Source organism: Lampetra planeri, chromosome 5, assembly GCF_965212315.1.
Source record: "Lampetra planeri chromosome 5, kcLamPlan1.2.h2, whole genome shotgun sequence".
Lineage (NCBI taxonomy): Eukaryota > Metazoa > Chordata > Hyperoartia > Petromyzontiformes > Petromyzontidae > Lampetra > Lampetra planeri.
The window spans coordinates 4,739,464-4,755,752 of NC_136111.1; the positions used below are offsets into that span (position 1 = coordinate 4,739,464).

Sequence of the window (16,289 nt, forward strand, 5' to 3'; positions counted from 1 at the left end):
GGGCAAGTGCTGTTCGCGGGCACCTAATGAAGGCCGGCACGTTGCACCCTCATGGTGCCGTGCACTAATTCACGGCACCCCACGCCCGGCAGCTTCTGTCTCCCGAGTGACGATGTTTACACACACACCCGTGCGTACACGCAAAGAGGTGCAAACGTTCTAGATTTGAAGCTTTCGTGACTGCAAGGCATCATATTCTTAGGTTTTTTCGGTAAAGTCACGTAGGTAAAACATCAAAATTAATGAAAATAAAATAAAAAAATAAAATAAAAACAAAAATCACGACGTTTCAGAGGCAACACAAGTCTCCGTCATCAGGTGGGACCGTCACAGCCGAATTAGATGCAGCTAATTCGGCTGTGACGGTCCCACCTGATGACGGAGACTTGTTGCCTCCGAAACGTCGTGATTTTTGTTTTTATTTTATTTTTTTATTTTCATTAATTTTGATGTTTTACCTACGTGACTTTACCGAAAAAACCTAAGAATAAGGTGCAAACGTGTTTTGTGTGTGCGTGCGTACACGTGTGCAAGCACGTGTTTTGCTTCTATCACGACAACACGGTTGAGTCGTGCCGAGTGCGAGCGCCTGTTTAGAATCGGCGGTGCACTTGGTGTGGTCGTGCGGCTGGAACAGCCTCCATTTGGCTGATGACATGCGGTACCTGCCACCACCTCTCCCCTCGTCTCGAACTACTGCCCTCCACACACTATGCTCCAGCAATCAAGGCGTTCCATTGAAGCCCCCCCCCCCCCCCCCCATTCAACATTTGCTTGGTGAGACATCGCTCCATCTCCTCTACTACTCCTACAGCCTGGAACTCCCGTCCCCTGCAGTCTGCTGTCGACTACCTGCGTCTGTCAAGTTCAGAGACCACCTCTTTCTTGCCTATCGCCTACATGGGCATGTGCAGACATGAAGAAAATGTCCTTTATCTAAACGTACAATTGATGTGAACACGAGCGAAATGAAATCCAAAAGCTCAGACGGACAACACCCGGACAGACCACCCCCACCCCCCCCCCATCTCTCGCCCACACTGGAGGAACTCTGTTCTCGCTAATCAACAGGACCCCCAAAGCGTTACAGAATCCATGCGCGGCTCTGCTGCTCGGCTCGTTTGTTCGTGTACCTTGCACCAAATGAAGCTCTTCGCTTGTCCCCCCCCCCCCCCCCCCCCGTGTGACTGGCTGTCGCAGGGCGACTCCGGCGGGCCGCTGGTCTGCTCCCTGACCAATGGCTCCATGGCGGTGTTCGGGCTGACGAGCTGGGGCGAGGACTGCGGCAAGCAGGGCCGTCCCGGCGTGTACACGCGCGTCGCCAGCCTCCTGCCCTGGATACAGGCGGTGCTGACCCGTAAGGGCCCACCCCCCCCCCCTCTCCCATTGCTCGCCCTACAACTTACAACCAAACTTTTTTATTTTACCAGGTAAGGCCCCGGAGGTATATGAGCTCTTCTTTTTCAGAAGCGACCTGCCCATCGCTGATGATCGCAGCTCAACGAAGTGGCTTGTCGTCATCGTGTGGGAATCTATAGCAGCAGCCAAATATTCTAAACGCGTATTTCTAGGGACTCGTCGAGACCCACAGAGCTTCACACTCCCACAGTGGCCAGTTGGCAGCAAGTGGCCCGGCCGTTAGAACAAACACCGTGCCATGAACCCTGCGACGTCAGTTCATTACGGTTAACACCAGTGGCGAGTGAGTGACATCTGAACTGGTCCCCTGCCCATTGTACAGCCCTGTGAACAAGGCTGCTGAACAGCCCTGTGAACAAGGCTGCTGAACGGCCCCGTTTGTGACTTCTTCACTCTCCTTGCCTTTCAGCTCCTCCCATGGCTCCTGCCCCAGCTCTCGTCCGCAAGTATAAAGCCGGTCGACCCCACAAAATGGGTACGCGTTCGTAGAACGTCCCTTAGGCGGTTTAAACACGTGTGCCCTGGGACACGTGTGTGTGTGGGAAGCGGTAGTGCAGCTGTTAGTGCCGCTGCGCTACGAACCCGGAGACCCGAGTTGACGATTATCTGAACCGGTCCTGGGCCTTCCGCTAGGTCGACTCGACCTCAAATGAGTACCTGGTGCGGTGTGTAGTAAACATCGCCACTGGGGAGACGAAGGCGGCCGGGCGTGGTGCTGACCGCCCACCCCCTCGTGTGCCGTGCCGGCCTTCATAGGTGCTGGCTAACAGCACTTGCCCCATCAGTCTGTTAAGGCTATACGGGGGGGGATCTTTGTCTTTTGATGGGGGTGGCCCCAATCTCCCGAGAATACCCTGGGATTCCTTGGTGCTGCCCCCCCCCCCCCCCCACCTGGCTTGTCCCTTGCGCTCGTTGTTGGTGCAGAGTGTATCGAGGTGGAGAGGATTTAAGAAACCTACCACCGATCGTTTCGGCTTCCTCGCCGAGCGAATTGAGCCGGCGACCTGTGGATTTCCGGTCTGGTGTGTTGCTGCTAACTGCGCGAATTGAAATCGGCGAGCGCGCGTTTGCAGGGACGCGTGCAAACTTTTGACGGTGTCTCGCTGCGCGCGTGCGACAGCGTGGGACTGCTCGGGCGTTGCGCAGGTGGCGGTGGTGCCGTCGACGGAGGGGCAGCTGTCATCGCCCGGCTACCCGGACTCGTACCCGGGCGGCCGCAACTGCAGCTGGCTCCTGCTTGCGGGACCAGACGCTAACCCGGAGGTTGGCACGGCGTTGCCGCCGCTCTCTGTGGCGCCACCAGCAGTGGCACGCGGCACCGCCCTGCAGCTGGTGCTGGAAGACCTGTCCCTGTACAACTCGACGGGCTGTGCGCAGGAGGCGCTGGAGTTGTACGATGGGAACTCGCTCGCCGCTCCGCTCCTGGGTGGGTGGGGGGGGGGCACACTGCTGCGCGCTTAAAGAAAGAAAATCTAAGGGGGGACGGACGAATTCGCCTTAATCGAATTGATGAAAGATGGCTCGGCTTTTTACGATTTACAAAACAAATTCGGGTGTTAAGATGCTCAAACACGAAATGGACACCTTTTGCAAGGCAATCGCGTCTGGGTTAACGACACATGCGTTATGGTAAAACATGCAAACAAACGTGCTTTGAATAATGTACACGTTGTCTTCGAAACTGATTGGCCATTACACCAGAGATGGCAGCCTCCTTTTTACGGCCTTGTCCTCGCCAGAGATCGACAAAATCCGAACAGCGCAAAGGCAATGCAAACATCAAAGCACATTTATTTTCCCAACAAAATATTTTGTCTTTCCTATATTTTATCTTCTATTGGTGTTGTGTCAAGAGACCGGAGTATCCATTCGGATCTCCCAGAGCAGTGCAGCCCTGAGTGATTAAAAATGAGACTAATGATTTGGTCCTTTTGGTGTCCATGCCATGTGTTGATGCACAGGCTACCGCCAAAGGTGTTATGTTTCACAGACGGCTGTAGTGTTTTGTGAAGAATTGCTGCTCGCACAAACGGATCCCGCGCAGCTACGTGTATGAACCCAGTGCTGGGCCCTCCCCTAGGTTGTCTCGGCCTCAAGCAGCACTTGCACCACCAGCCAGTAATGGGCTATATACTGGGGGGATCTTTGCCTTGCATATAGGTGTCTGTCAATGTGTAAGCGTGTGGGCTTTGTGTGCGTGCGCATATCTGTAGGTATCCGTCAGGGTGTGTGTGTGTCATTCAGCCTTAATGAGTATTTTTCACGATGTATACACATCAACACTGGGGAGACGAAGGTGGCCGGGCGTGATGCTGGCCACCCACCCACCCAATCGTGTGCTACGCCAGCTTTCATAACTACTCGCTTAACAGCACTTGCCCCCAAGCATATTCTCAGGTTTTTTTGGTAAAGTCACGTAGGTAAAAAATTATTTTGCCTACGTGACTTTACCGAAAAAAAACCTATGAATATGAATTCTTGCAGTCACGAAAGCTTCAAATCTAGAATTAATGCCCCCAAGCAGTCTTGTTAAAGGCTACATTGGGTGGGGGGGTCGGGGATCTTTTGTCTTTGTTTTTTTCCCACCACGTGGGGCGTCGTCGCCGTGTTGCAGGCCGGTTCTGTGGGCTCCTGCCGCGCCCGCTGCTGCTGCGCAGCTCTGGACCGCGAGTTCTTCTTCACTTCCGCTCCGGGCCACTGCCTCTGTCGTCAAACCGTGGCTTTGCAATCAAATACTTGGCGGTGCAAATGCCAGGTACCTTTTTTTTTCTTCCCCGATGCGAGGAAAGCTGTCTTGTTTTTGGTGTTTTAAAACATCTTTTGAGGCTCTAATCGGGGGTTCAACCTCGTTACTTTTTTTAATCATTTTTATAATCAAGAAAAGTGATCCTGCATTTGCCGCTGACAGAGCAGTGTAACCTTGAACCCTTGCCAATTCATGACCTGGAAGGGCCACCTTGCGTTTGGTTCGCTTAACCTCGTGGCAATTTTCAGGACCTCCAGTGCAGCTGCTGGACGGGATGGTGCCACCATCCCCGACCTCCAACTCCACCCTGGTCGTCTCGGCATCGCATGGCCCAGCGGCCCCCACGTCCTCCGTGGCCCCCACGTCCCCCCCCGTCTCCCCTATTCCGCCACGACGACCTCCTCCACTCTACCACCGTCCCTCCGAGGTAGCCGCCAGCCCCCAGTGCGGAGACTTGGTGCTTGAGCAACCTGCGGGGACGATCTCGTCTCCTGCCTTCCCGTGGCCCTACCCGCCGCACGTGCGGTGAGTTGTCGCGCTTGAGGCGGCTCCACGCCTGAGCAAATCGGTCGCTCTCAACTTTGTTGCGTGCAACGGGCATCCTTTGCCGTGTGGACGTCTCTGCAACCAGTTGCGAACGGTCGGGCAAACCGGTTGCATACAAGCAATTTGTCACGACGTATTTCATCACGTGCACAATCAAGCTATGATTGGTCGTAAAAACCTGACGTGGGTGGTTGGGGGGTGGGGGCGGTGGAGCTAACTGGTGAAAGGGGTGTGTGGGGTGTTACATATTTGTTGTGCAACTACTTGCTCAACTGTGGACAAAGCAGTTGCAGGCGAATGTTGTGCAATTTGTGAGTGATTTTTGTCGTGAAACTGCGTGGACCTCCGGCCCTTCTCGCTCCCCCCCCCTCCCCCCGCTGCGACGCGTCGTTCAGCGGCAGCTCCGTAGCTCATTGTCCCATGCACAGCCGACACTCAGCTGCCCCCCCCCCACCCCCGTGTTCATTCTCTCATCAGATGCTCGTGGCGAGTGGTGGCCCCCAACTCTGCGCTAATCCGCCTTGACTTCGCGAGCTTCTCGACACGCGTGAGCTCCGCCGGCGACTGCACGGACTCGCTCTCCGTCTACGAGCTCAACGCCACCGCAGACACGCGCTCCCTCGTAGGTCCGTCCCTCGTGCTGGCGTACGCCGTCACATCCTCGGATGGGTATCCGCTGGCACGGGGTGGTGGGCCAGCCCAGCATGGTGCTGCCCCCCCCCCCCTTAACCCTCTCGTATTCCGTGCCGGCCGTCGTAGGCACTCGCCCTAACAACACTTTACCCCCAACGGTCTGTTTAGGCTACACGGGGGCATCTGTGTCTTTGTGTGTGTTTCCCTACATGTGAACGTGCTGCGTGCATGCGTACGCACAGCGCACCTGTGCGGTAGGACGCTGCCCCCACCACTGAAGACGGGTCACGACATCGCGTTGGAGTTTGTGGCGGGAGGCCCGGGGAAGCCAGGGGAGCTGAGAGGTTTTGCTGATGACCTGGGATTCAACTTGACCTACACATTTCAAGAGCCAATTGCAGGTAAGACCACCCCCACTCACCTTGTGCGCTGTCATTTGACAGTTATGGGAGATTTCACTCGCAGGACCAAGCCCCCCCCCCCCCCCCCACTTCTTGATGTGCGAATTAGTTTGTGTTTTGCACATCTTGCTGGTGATGAGCCAAGCGGGTTTCACACTGGACTATGATCCAGGTTATCTCAATTTGATTCCCACCCATCTCAATTTGATTTCCAGCCACCGCTAACGTCGACGTGATATCTGAACTGGTCCAGCCACCCCCCCCCCCTCCTTTTTAACCAACCCCCACTAACCAGCACGGTGAAGTATGGTCAAACAAACTCCATGACCGACAACCATGCGAGAGATGGCCCTCTTCCAGCAGTCGTTTGACAAAGGGCGGTGAATGAATAATGATTTATCTATGGAGTGTGGTTTTGTGGATCGACTTGCATCTGCTGTAGAATTGTGGAATTTCTTACACCGCAGGCTCAGGGCTACAGCTCCTCTCTAATGGAAAGAAAGAGGAGCTGTTTACTAATCGACAAACATTGGTATCCACCGTATTCAGGTCGCCCTTGTCGTGTACACGTGCTTATGTGGGTATTAACAGTCGTTACAACTGGTCCTGGGCCTGTCCCCTAGGTCCGACTCTGCTTTTAAATGAGTACCTGGTGCTGTGCGGTAATGTGTGGCGCTGCCAACAACCAAGGAGCGTCTCGTGTGCCATGCCGGTTTTTAAAAGGCGCTCGCTAACAGAATGTTCCGTCTGGTAGAGGCTACACGATGGATATTTGTTTTGTTCTTGCAGAATTACCCACTGTGCCAAGTGGCAGCCCATCTGCTCCTGGAGAAACGGGTGAGTGACGTTCACATTGGCAAGGCTCTCGCCCTGTGTGTGAGCTGCTCGCAAAACGACTTGCTAGCTCATCCAAAACGATGCTTTCTGTATCGTCGTTCACACACACACACACACTCTTGCCAGGTTTTCCAATTCACGTATACATCAACAAACAAATGTGTTCATCCATTGAAAGCAATGTATTCTACTTTCAAATAAAATTTAAAAAGGAGTACTTTTCTAATAGGATGCATGACACAGCAAATGCGTTTTCAGCTTTAATTCTTACACGGTCACCGTTACAATCGGGGCACGGCCGCAGAAACGACGTCTACACCATGGACACGCGATGCCAGTCGTACACGAGAAACGACTCCAAATGTTCGACAAACAGAAAGTTACCCGACTTGAGCAAATAAATTGTGAATCTCAATACGGCCGCGTGTGTTCCCATTGCGCGAGGCTGATCGCAATGGCCAAGGTGCGATTGCAATTGTGGAGGTCAGAAGGTTGAGAGGACGCCCTCTACTGGCAGTTCCAAGTTTATAAATAGACAAGCGGTGGACAAAGGGGGGCAGCCCCCCACTGAACTCTTATGTTAGGGGTTGGAGGCCCCAGAGGTGCTCTGTTCGCGCAGGACTCCAATTTCTCACTTTTCTGGAACGCTGCTCCCACCGGCTTGGAGTAAGAGCTTACCAGCGTAAGGTACCACCACTACAAGAGCATCAAGGTATGGCTATCCATGACCCTTTATTATTATATTGTATAATCCTGTGAGAACTACGTACCATGAGGACAAGGAGAGCCGGTTGGATGTGGCGTCGCCAAACTTTCCCAGAAGAACATTTCAATCTGTTCGGGCTGTGACATTTGGGGCTGCTGACCTTTTAACCCCCCACCCCTTGACCCCGCACCTCCACTCCACGGGCAGGCTGCCTGGCGCTCGAGGTGGTGCGCGCGGGCGCCGCAGGGGGCTTCGTGTCGTCGCCCGCGTACCCGCAAGCGTACGGCGCGGGCCTGCAGTGCACGTGGACGCTCTACTCTGTGTCGGGCGCTCTGCTGCGCGTGCACGTCCTCGACGTGGACCTGGAGACGAGCCCAGGGTGCACGTGGGACGCGCTGAGCCTGCACGACGGGCCCGACGTTAGGGCGCCCCTCCTCGGTGAGTGGCAGCAGCGATGGTGACGGCGTGTCCCCCCCTCCCTCCCCCTCCTAGGTTAACATCTCGCCACGGGGGGCGATGTTAAATACCTCGCCTGGTATGCAGGATCTTGTGGGTACAATCCCGACCGTGACGCCTGCTGTATATTTGGAGTTTGTCTCCTTGTGATAATATATTTTTCTTCGTGTTTTTGTCCTCCACAGTTAGACAATTTGACTGATATATATTTCCACATGATGAGCCACTTCGTTGACCTAATCATTGTGGCCAGGTCGCTTCTGAAAAGAGCCATGTGGCTCAGTGGGCCTTACCTGGTAAAATAAAATATAGTTACAAATTGGTGAGTGGCGGCGATGGTGAGGGGGCGCGCCCCTCCTACGTGAGAATGGCTGTTCTCGCCGTCACTGTGTGCGCGTACGCTCGCAGGTTTGTTCTGCTCGCAGAGCCCCCCCACGTCCGTCGTCTCTTCGGGGCCGCTCCTCACCGTCACCTTCCACTCGGACTCGGCACTCGGGGGCCGAGGCTTCCGCTTGCGCTTCGAGGCGGGCGACGCGCTCGAGGCCCTTCCCAGCGTCCCGCCCGGCACCGGCCCCGCGCCGCCGGCCCCCGTCCTCCTCGGCAGGGCAGCTGCGGGCGGTGGACGACGTCTCCTCGGTGCCACCGGTCAGTGCCTGCTGCCTGCCCCGATCGGCACCGCTCCTCGCGAACCTGGCCAAGTAACATCCGAAACGAACCGGTGTCTTCCCCCCCCCCCCTTGTATTCTCCCTCACGTCCACACGTCTCGAACCTCCGCTGCCCGCCCCCTCGCACCGTGGTGCCGCACAGCATCGTGCGGGGCGCCTGTGATCCGCGGCCTGCACGGGACTGCGGCGGCGGCCGGCAGCGCTCGCGTCCTCGTGGACCCCCTGCTGGGGTTGTCGCGCGTCGTCGGGGGAACGGAGGCGGCGCAGCGCGCGTGGCCCTGGCAGGGCAGCGTGCAGTACGGGCAAGGGGGTCACTACTGCGGCGCCACCCTCATCCACCCCCACTGGGCCATCACGGCAGCGCACTGCGACGTCAGGTGACCGCTCGTGCGCAACCAAGCAGTCCTGGTTTGGCCGGGACAGTCCCAGTTTGTAAAAATCGGAATTATTGTCCTAATTGCAAGGTGTTCTGGCTTTCAGGCTTCAACGCGCATGCGGTGAGCTAATAAAATGTGCAGCTACTTGAGTATGGTGGGCGGGGTTGTCTGAGTGGGCAGGGCCTGAGCAGCAGGCGGGGCCAGTGACGGGGCTAGCGGTTGAGTGGGTGTGGCCGTGTACAAGTGGGCAGGGCTGACGGAAGGGAGTTTCCCAGCTCCGTCCGTGTGTCCTGGTTGAGCCTCCCCAAAACCTGGTAGCTTTTGCTTAATGAGGGGGGGGCGGAGACTTTACTGCGTGTTGTCTTTTTGCGCATGGGCAGCGCTGCCTCCGACACGCTGGTCCTGGGCCTAAACGACCTGCGGGAGCGCGGAGGGGACGGGCAGCGGCTGCAGGTGGCGCGTGTCGTCACCCACCCGGGTTACGGGGGGATGCCCCCCCAAAACGATCTGGCGCTGCTGCAGCTTGCAACACCCGCTCACATCGGTACGCCCTTCTCCTCTTCCTCCCGCTCCCCTTCACACTTGAGGTCAGAGGACACCTCTTCCCCCCCCCCCCCCCTCCACGACTACAAACCACCACTACTGAGTGGTGAGATTTGTGCCCATACACGAATAACTGCTACGTGTTAACTCTCATCTGCAGGTTGCAAATGAAGGACTAGTTTTGATACCGCATGCCCAGTGGTGTTAGCCATGGCCGGTCGTCAAACTCTTTCATCGCCAGGTTGAGAGCGCAGTTCAAAGTGCAGTGCTGCAGCAACTAGCGGGGAGACGAAGCTGGCCCATTCATTGTCATCCACATCGCCCGTAGGCACCCCTTGATAGGTGCGTTTTATATAACGATGCTTGTTTTCTGGAAGCATGTAGGACTAAATGGGTGTGCCAATCCTTGTTTTTTTGTTGTGCGCAGGTCCCAGTGTGATGGCTGTGTGCCTGCCCAAGGCCGGAGAGGTGTTCGAGGAGGGGAAGATGTGTGTGACGACGGGATGGGGGTCCACAGACCCATTCGGTGGGTGGACATTCTCATTCCCTCATCGTTGGGATCCTTGGATGGCAAGTGGTGGTGGGAGTTGTATTGTGACGGTCATCAGCAGCCATGATCTATCTCCTACTGGATGAAGGCCTCCCCGAGCCACCCGCTATATCCCTCCATCGTTGATAAAACAATCCATTTGGCACCGGTACACGAGCCGAGTTCATCGCTTCCACCTTCCACCATGAATCCCTTATAACGACGTGTCCTGACCCAAGTAGGGTCCGCGTCCTTTCCTCAAGATGATGTATTGTCCGTGTCCTCCGATCCACGTGGTTCCCCTTTGTGGTTGCCTCAACGTAATTCCAAGCAGTTACGTCTCCTCGGTGCTTCTATGCGCTGCGTTCACCTTGTGCTCCGTGTCCTCCGTCAATGGCCGTACACGTCTAGCCAACACTTCAAGCTTCACCGCTGTCCCAGAGTGCAACTTGGGAGAAAATGAGCCAATCCTTACCGCTGCCCAACTGAGGTTAAAAGCTTTCATGCATTGGCTCTGCCCTTCCTCGTGCAACGGGCGGGTGCGGAGGGAGTGAGCGCATGATAACACTCGTGAAGGTGATCGTGCATATGAAGTAAGTTGGAGTGTAAAGTTGTGTTGCTATCAGGGACTTGCTCAACAGAAAACTAGCCCCAAAGGGTTGCTGGTTCCCCCCACCAGTCTCTATCAGAGCCCAGTGTCTCCTTGCAGCCTATATACATAGTGGGGAGTGGTGACGCTAGCAGTTACCTGAAACGGTCCTGGTCCTCCCCTAGGTCAACTCGGCCTCAAATTAGTACCTGGTGCCATGAGTAAACATCTCCACTAAGGGAGACGAACGCGACCTGAGTGGTACTGGCCACCCCACCCCCTCGTGCCGTTCACGCTTACAGCACTTGCCCCAACAGTCTAAGACTATACGGGGGATATTTGCCTTGTGTATATCAACTTCCTGCGCGTCTGGTGCAAGCAACTACCACTGCTGTTCTCGCTAATAAACAGGACCCCCAAAGCGTTACAGAATCCATGCGTGCCTCTGCTACTCAAGTTCAAGTTCATTTATTAGGTATAGCCCTGTGAGCCATTCGGCTCTTGAATCGGGTGCAACTGCAACAAACAAAAAACAAAAACATGAACAAAAAAACATCTTAAAGTGAATATGTGAGTGAGTGCAAACAGAAAATCCAAGTAAAGACAGCAAAATATTGCAGAAAAAAATCACCGTACACCAACGCTGTGTGCAAATATCCTTGCACCAAATGAAACTCCTCGCCTGTCCCCCCCCCTCACCTCCACAGACGAGGTGTACCCTGACCAGCTGCAGCAGGCCACGCTGCCCCTCATCGGCAACGAAGAGTGCAGGAAGCGCTGGGGGCTCGAGGCGGTGGTGACTGCCGAGAACGTGTGCGCGGGCGCGGCGGGGGCGTCCTCGTGCTTGGTGCGTGCCGAGGGGGGGCGGCGGTGTCGTCGCGCGTCGGGGCGAGGATTTGAGTTTACCTCGCGCTTGAATTACAGCAGCGTCTTTTCTCCGATGCTCTTTGAACGAATTTTTTATTTTTTTACCAGGTGAGGGCTCACGGAGCTGTTGTCACTTTTTTTTTTTTTACAAGTGACATGGGTATCACAAATGATGGATCAACAAAGTGGCTTATCGCGTGGAAATTTATAGCAGTCAAATACTCTAAATGCACGTCGATTCTAAATGTGGAGGGGAAAAACTGGAGGATCTGAAGAATAAATCCACGCGACCAAGTGGAGAGACATGCATATTCCAAAATATCCAGCAGACGGTCAGGGTCGGGATCGAACCGACCTCCTGTATACCAGGCGAGGTAGTTAACATCTCCTCACCACCGTGGTGCGCATCTCACTTGACACGAGGCCATCCTAGAAATGATGCCCACGGGGAAGTTATATGCCCTACAGTTGTGTGGGTCTGTGTGCATACGTGTGCTTGCGTACTCTTGGCCACCCATCCCCCCCACCTCTCCGTTCAAGTTTAAGTTAATTTATTAGGTATAACCCTGTGAGCCATTCGGCTCTTGAATCGGGTGCAACCGCAACAAACAAAAAACTAAAACATGAACAAAAAACATCTTAAAGTGAATATGTGACTAAGTGCAAACAGAAAATCCAAGAAAAGACAGCAAAATATTGCAGAAAAAAATCACCATACACCAACGCTGTGTGCAAAAATCCCGGTGGGATGCAAGCTGGCCTTCGTAGGTGCTCCCTTAAGGGCACTTGCCACAAAAGTATGATTAGGTTATATGGGGGATCTTTGTCTTTCTGTACTCTCGTACCCCCTTCCAAATACATCAGGACCCCGTGCTGGCGTGGGGGGCCCTGATGGTGTTCTGGTGGGTTTGCCCACTTTCTATTTTCCGAACCAGAAACAAACCGTGAAGCTAGCGAGACATCTGAAATCTGACGTTGGACCAAGCAGTGCCCAGAGGAGGGGTGGGGGGGCGTTAATCGAATGTTTCATTGCGTGTGACGTCGGAAATCCAGGAGTGCATCTGCAGTGGAAAAACAACCTGGCGCCACCTGAATTAGGCCAGGTTGGCCCAACTGTACGATGGAATGGAGGAGGTCTTTGTCATCACTGTTCCAAAAGAGCACTTGGGTTCACCTACCAAAAAACCACGTGTGTGTGCATCTGCTAGTCATGTCAACCCTTGGCACCTGGGGTCTGTCCTGTGTTTGATACTTCACGTGGCCTAAAAGTGCACACAGCCTGGCACAAGCGCTGGAGTGATGCCACCACCACTTAGTGACGTATGGCGGTCGTGGTTGTGTGTGTGCATTCCCCCCCCCCACTATTCCCATGTAGGGCGACTCGGGCGGCCCGCTGGTGTGCCACCGCGGCGGGTTGCACGTGCTGGTGGGCGTCGTGAGCTGGGGCAGCGAGACGTGCCAGCCCAACGTGCCGTCCGTCTACACCAACATCGCCAGCCACACCGCGTGGATCGCTGAGATGACGGGAGGCGTCGTGTGAGCGGGGCTTCCATGGTTTATCCCACCACCTCCCACACCCCTCTGCCTGTACTCTGTTAGGATGTTCACCCAACAGAGCTTCGCTTCTGGTTCGGGAAGCACCTGTTGAATGATGGACAGCAGCAAGCTCGACAGCAACCCAAGCAATTTGTGAACTTCTAGCAACCCTTGGAGCTTGGAATATCGCATTCTGGCAACGGTTTACACCTTTGTGACATTTTATCAACCCTTACATATATCCTATCACATTGCAGCGGGCATTGTGAAGCAGTTTTGCATATTTGCAGACACCTTCTCATTGCGTTTATCTGTAATTGTAATTTTTTTGTAAAGTGGGGGGGGGGGGGGGGGAGATCTGTGTTTCCACTAAGGTGGCGTTCTCTGCGTTTTATCAGTGTTGTATTCTCACAGCTGCTATGCGGTTGAACTTAATTTGGCACGTGTGGTTTGATAATAAATAGTGTGGATTGTTTTTCAAGAAACTTGCATACTTGTTACTCGACTAAAATCAATTACTCTGTGCTCTTTCTGCGATTTTCTTTTTGCTTCTGTTCAGTAGTTGCCATCGGGCAGGTATTGGGCGGTCATTTTCAAGCCGCACCAGTGTTTGGGGCCTGTTAATATGTCGGGGAAGAGGGGGGCTCAAACGGGGACACTATTTTCCGACTTGTGTTGAGCACAGGTCCAGCCCGAGGACCGCAGCATGCTCCTTTGTGATTTCTGGCTCTGTCAACCGAATATGAAAATAAATGATCATTTATTTATTAACCCTCCTTCAAACAGGGTCGGGGCAAGCAGCAGCTAGAGCAAGCTGCTTGCTGTTTCTTGTGGGGGCCCCTGTGGTTTAGAGCAGATAATGTGGGGTCATGTGTCCTGGCTTTTAGGGACCTTGTTTGCCCCCCCCCCCCGCATCTGCTGTCTCTGCCTTACAGCAGTGGTGGTGTTTTAATGACAATGGCAGTTGATGTACGATTGGTTTTGGCATGGGGGAATTTCAAATTTACCTTTTGCCTAGATCTGTGACCCAATTATATTTGATCTCGCTGGGGTGCTCCTCTTAGTGTCCTCTTAACAGGACGGGGGTGGGATACACGATTTTGAGAAGCTACTTAACCCTCGTGCAATAAAAAAAAAATATTTTGGTGTCTGTTGTACAATGTGCTTGTGGTTGTTATGCCTTCATTGGCCACATTGTGTTTGCGAGTTGGTGGAAGTGGCACAGGGCCTGTTTTGGGCACCAGGCCAGCACTTTGAGGATGTGGAGATCAAGATTTGTGGCTGCTGATGACTCATATGGGCACTGATCTGCAACTTGCAAATGCGTGGTTCGTACCATCGGATAGCAGCTGCTGTTGACGGAAATGCGATGGGTTATGGTTGAATGCACCAACATTAGCCGTACCCGGGTCACATCTCAGATTGATTTGCAGTGAAGTGTGCTAACCACTGTGCCACCACTCCGTTTAAAATAATTCGGCTCCAGTAGTCTAACACTTTTTGTTGGGGGGGGGGGGGGGGGATCTTTGGTTGTGGTGAGCAGTAGTGGGTTAAGCTCTGCGCTCTGCACCAGGTGACTTGGATGTAATGTCTGGCCATGTATAGTGGTGGCAAATGATACATGTCCGAGCCTTACCTGGACCTCCCTTAGGTCGATTTGGCCTTCAAAGAGCCCCTAATATTCGCACGTTGGCACGGGGTCCACTTCATGGCTAGGGGATCACTGATGTGGGCAAACTCGCCGAGCCGTGAGATTACCAGGGAGTGCACCACAGCGAATGGGTAAATAAAATAACGGCGTGACGTGTCTGGTATCGTGCATCTGGGCGATATGGAGCATAACGGTCAGAGGCTCATTTTTTAATCCATTGATAACGTTGATGTGGCTTTAAGATTTCGATGTATGGAAGGTTTTGGGGTGGAGTGGGAACGTTAATCTTGATGTGGTTTTACCCGCGGGAGTTTGGGCCCTGTGAAAATTACTCTTCCCCCCCCCCACACCAAATCAGCACTGAGCAGGATGTCTATTTTCAATTAGCAATGTCACGCAGGAATGAAAAGGTGGCCATCTGCAAAGGACTGCGATGAGACGGAGGTACCCTCGATGGTGCTTGGGTGGGAGATGGGAAGCGGTCGTAAGAAATTGTGTGGCGAGGAGAGCGCATTGCAAGGAGCGATGCCCGTTCAAGGACCTGGTCGTGTGACGGAGGCCACGTGAACTAGATTGGAGAGAAGACCGGTATACATAAAACGGTGTATAATGACAACGGCGCTGGTTTAAAACCGCTATATACGTATCGCGCAGCCAAACTATTTGCAGTATCATAAACTTGATGTAATGGCAGCAATGCAATTTGTGCATTGCAATATTTTTTGTAAATGTGTGTGAAAGGGAAATGATAGTAATCTATTATTGGTGAGCGGGGAGGGGGGGGCATTTGCAGTCCTTGTAACCCACATTGACCGGGGTGGTGAATGGTGAAGTATCGTCAAACCACCAGTGGCTGACGTGGGGAGGCATCCATTGGTGGCTTTGAAAAGAGCTGTGCATATATGTTCGTGTAACAATCGGTCATACAACAAGAAATATGTAAATAAATACGTGGGAATTTAAAACAAGGCTCGTATCTCCAGGAACACACTGCAGGAAACCCCGTTGCAATGATTTGCATGCACAGGAGCTTGAGGAAATATGTGGCGCTGCACAAACAGCCCAACCAGTAATGAGCCGAGTGACTTTCATGCCCAGTGTTATGTTTGTGGTGTTATTGTATGCAGCTCCATAGCGCGGGTCGGAGTGGGGGGGGATAGAGGGGGGCTGAGCTCCTCCACCCCCCCCCCCCCCCCCACGTTGTTGTAGGTTCGGTCCCCCGTTATAATTTCTTCTGCTTTCATACCGTATATGTTTATGTTAAACGTCTTTCGCACCGTACGTAGCAGACCGTGCTCGTCGAAAGTGCAATTAAGGAATGGGCGCCTCCTCAATTCCTTCAATGCACAAGAGACACCGCAGCATTGTGCCTATGCATGTGCACAGCCTTTTGTTGTTGTCAACACGCTGTTGCGAGAGAGCCTCCCCACGCCGTGCCAGGTCAAGGCGGGGTTGTTCCCCTCCGTACTGCACCACGCTGGCGGCCGCTTGAAGGCGGAGTGCAAAGTGGCGTAGCAACGTCTGAGCGCACCGGACGGGATAATGCCGTGCGGCTCTCTGGTGCCCACCGTGTCACCCCGCAGCCCTGCCACGCGCCTGTTGCGCAGCCGCGGTCACGCATCCCGACCACGGAGTGCAGCTCTGCGCACGCGGGGTTCGGCTTTCGAGTTCTTGATGAGATCGGGTGCGTTTCGGTTGATTTGGTCATGGACGTATGTGTGCTGTGGCCACCACACTGCTCGCTCTCTCTCGCTCTTGTTGTCGTGCACAGGTGTGCGGTGTGGTTT

General features: G+C 54.0%; 1 protein-coding gene across 1 annotated transcript in view; it reads left to right on the forward strand.

The window, feature by feature from the left end:
* The window catches only part of LOC144718707 (ovochymase-like), a 37,286-nt gene extending 23,287 nt beyond the window's left edge, over positions 1 to 13,999 (forward strand). The window contains exons 25-39 of the mRNA XM_078594176.1: positions 1,201 to 1,357; positions 1,829 to 1,894; positions 2,540 to 2,845; positions 4,034 to 4,174; positions 4,414 to 4,690; positions 5,189 to 5,337; positions 5,587 to 5,745; positions 6,535 to 6,582; positions 7,496 to 7,726; positions 8,153 to 8,389; positions 8,553 to 8,787; positions 9,168 to 9,331; positions 9,758 to 9,856; positions 11,156 to 11,295; positions 12,691 to 13,999. Coding sequence (XP_078450302.1) covers positions 1,201 to 1,357; positions 1,829 to 1,894; positions 2,540 to 2,845; positions 4,034 to 4,174; positions 4,414 to 4,690; positions 5,189 to 5,337; positions 5,587 to 5,745; positions 6,535 to 6,582; positions 7,496 to 7,726; positions 8,153 to 8,389; positions 8,553 to 8,787; positions 9,168 to 9,331; positions 9,758 to 9,856; positions 11,156 to 11,295; positions 12,691 to 12,855 — 2,574 coding nt within the window. The 3' untranslated portion in view covers positions 12,856 to 13,999. The remainder of the gene's footprint in view (positions 1 to 1,200; positions 1,358 to 1,828; positions 1,895 to 2,539; positions 2,846 to 4,033; positions 4,175 to 4,413; positions 4,691 to 5,188; positions 5,338 to 5,586; positions 5,746 to 6,534; positions 6,583 to 7,495; positions 7,727 to 8,152; positions 8,390 to 8,552; positions 8,788 to 9,167; positions 9,332 to 9,757; positions 9,857 to 11,155; positions 11,296 to 12,690) is intronic.
* Positions 14,000 to 16,289: the final 2,290 nt, after the last annotated feature.